The sequence below is a fragment of the Sinocyclocheilus anshuiensis genome, unplaced genomic scaffold (assembly GCF_001515605.1).
Source record: "Sinocyclocheilus anshuiensis isolate Anshui unplaced genomic scaffold, SAMN03320099.WGS_v1.1 scaffold1744, whole genome shotgun sequence".
NCBI classification, from domain to species: domain Eukaryota; kingdom Metazoa; phylum Chordata; class Actinopteri; order Cypriniformes; family Cyprinidae; genus Sinocyclocheilus; species Sinocyclocheilus anshuiensis.
The window spans coordinates 340902-343067 of NW_015555974.1; the positions used below are offsets into that span (position 1 = coordinate 340902).

Consider the following 2166-nt stretch of genomic DNA (forward strand, 5'->3'; position numbering starts at 1 on the left):
ATGCACAATCAGCTTGTAACACTCCAAAGAGAAAGGAAAACTTGAAATCGCATCATATGACCCCTTTAACATGTACTAAACATGAGTGGAATTTGCACCGCAGCGCCCTCACACCTTGATGCTCATGACAAGAATAGCATGTATAGTTATCTTTATTGAAGTGAATTAGGTTTAAATCGCCGTCATGCATGAATGAATGATATTTTTGCAATTTTACACATAATAATCCACGATGATCACATTACACAAAACTGAAATTGCACGTCAAAATAACACATTGTCAATATTTTTTGAGACCCCCCAAAATTTCACAAATCACGTTTTCAGGGGAGCCCATGTCTTATTAAGGAGAGCCGAGCTCCCCCTAGCTCCCCCGTAGTTCGCACCCTGGGAATACACTGTAAGTCGCTTTGGATAAAAGCGTCTGCTAAATGCATAGATTATTATAATTAATTATTATTATTATAAGTTCCCAAATCTATGTATCAGCATATGAGAATGTATTGTGCATGTTATTTTTTGACAGACACTGATGTTGTGATATGATCGATGAATGATGTGGATTTAAAAACAGATGGATTTTAAGGTAACGATTATTTATTGTTTTAGCTGCAAGTATTCAGTGAAGTGATTGATTTTCATGAGTGTATTATGTTGATGTTTTTAGTACTAATATTCCAACCGACAGCCAGACAAAGTTTTTGACAGACGCGTCAGTAATTATAAAATGTGCAGGAGAAATGTTTTTTTTTTTTTGTGTAGTTCATTATATTTATTTTAGGGAATGATGTTTTTTTCATGGCTTAAATAATTACATGTTACTCAGATACTGACATGTTACATCAATCTGTCAAGTCTTTTTTTCCCTGTCCAATTTTGATGTACAAAGTTGTTGTTGTTGTTTTTGTCTCCTGTAACAAAATCTTTTATTTAAACCCATGAAAACACAGATATTTTTGTAAATTATGAAAAATCACTTTTTAAAACAGTTGTTTCATTATTACACCTGTTGGAAACTCAGAAGCGAAGACCAGGAGACTCTTGGGTAACGTCAGCAGGACTCTAATTGAGAACGTGCTGTGTGGTGCTGCAGTCAACAAAAGTCTAACTAAGGCAGTGAAACATTGTAGTTTATATACATTTAGGGGGCAGTACTTAGAAATTGAGACAAAGCAATGTTGTATTACAAATTTATAAAATGTTAAATCTAGGTTCCAATGTAGCGCTGCCTTTAGGCCACATGTACGGCACCAACAGACGCACCTTCTTCCCAAAATCTTTCCAAGTAGACTGATTCTCATCAGAATTACCCAAGAGTGGCTAAAAAGATGCAAGAGAGGTATTAATGAGATTAATAATTAAGAGAATAAGATGTTTTCATGCAGATTTGAGAGTGAATCTAATATCTTACTACACCATGCTCCACATCTCGCTCGTCTTCATTGATCAGAAGCATGTACGGTCGGCGTGGCAAGCCTGGAGCTTTGAGGCCTAACAGGAACAGCAATCCTGAGGCGAAGTATCGAACTAGCCAGAAAGTAAACTCCATCTGCAGACATAAAGTCACAATGAACATTATGTATACAGTGATTAGGCTATTGTTTGTATCTTCTAGAATCATCCATCTCTCTGATATTATCGAAACAGTAAAGAATGACATCACTATAACGTTTCTCACATTTTGAGAGTTTTAGTCATTAGCTTTTAAACAAAGGACTTTAGCTGTTGTGGTTTCTTTGGCTTTAATAAAATATTATTTTGTGGCATTATTTTTGATTGGAATTTATCCAGTCAATTTGTCTTCTGTAATTAGTAACTTACCAAAAAAAAACAACAACAACAACAACTGTAGCATTAGTAAGTTGTGTTTAAAACAAATTTAGAACAAAATGCTTAAAAAAAAACAGGTTTTAAATATAAACTGTATTAATTTAAATAAAAATATATAACGGTAGTTAATTTTAAGATTTATGTTAATTTTAGATTAAGTTTTACATCTACTTACATTTATAATCATATTATTTATATTACATTTAATTAGATACATTTAATTTTTAAATGTATTTAATGTTTAATAATTATTGCTGATGTATTAAAGGTTTAACAATATTTATTAAATATATTATATTTATATAATACATATTTATATCAAATTTGTCATATATA

The 2166-nt window shown here is 32.0% G+C and overlaps 1 protein-coding gene across 1 annotated transcript in view; it reads right to left on the minus strand.

Moving 5' to 3' along the window:
* LOC107676041 (ATP-binding cassette sub-family B member 6, mitochondrial-like) overlaps positions 1-2166 on the minus strand; it is a 16962-nt gene that overhangs the window by 10303 nt on the left and 4493 nt on the right. Inside the window, exons 3-4 of the mRNA XM_016470562.1 lie at positions 1412-1549; positions 1230-1320 (exon numbers count right to left, since the gene is read on the minus strand). Coding sequence (XP_016326048.1) covers positions 1230-1320; positions 1412-1549 — 229 coding nt within the window. The remainder of the gene's footprint in view (positions 1-1229; positions 1321-1411; positions 1550-2166) is intronic.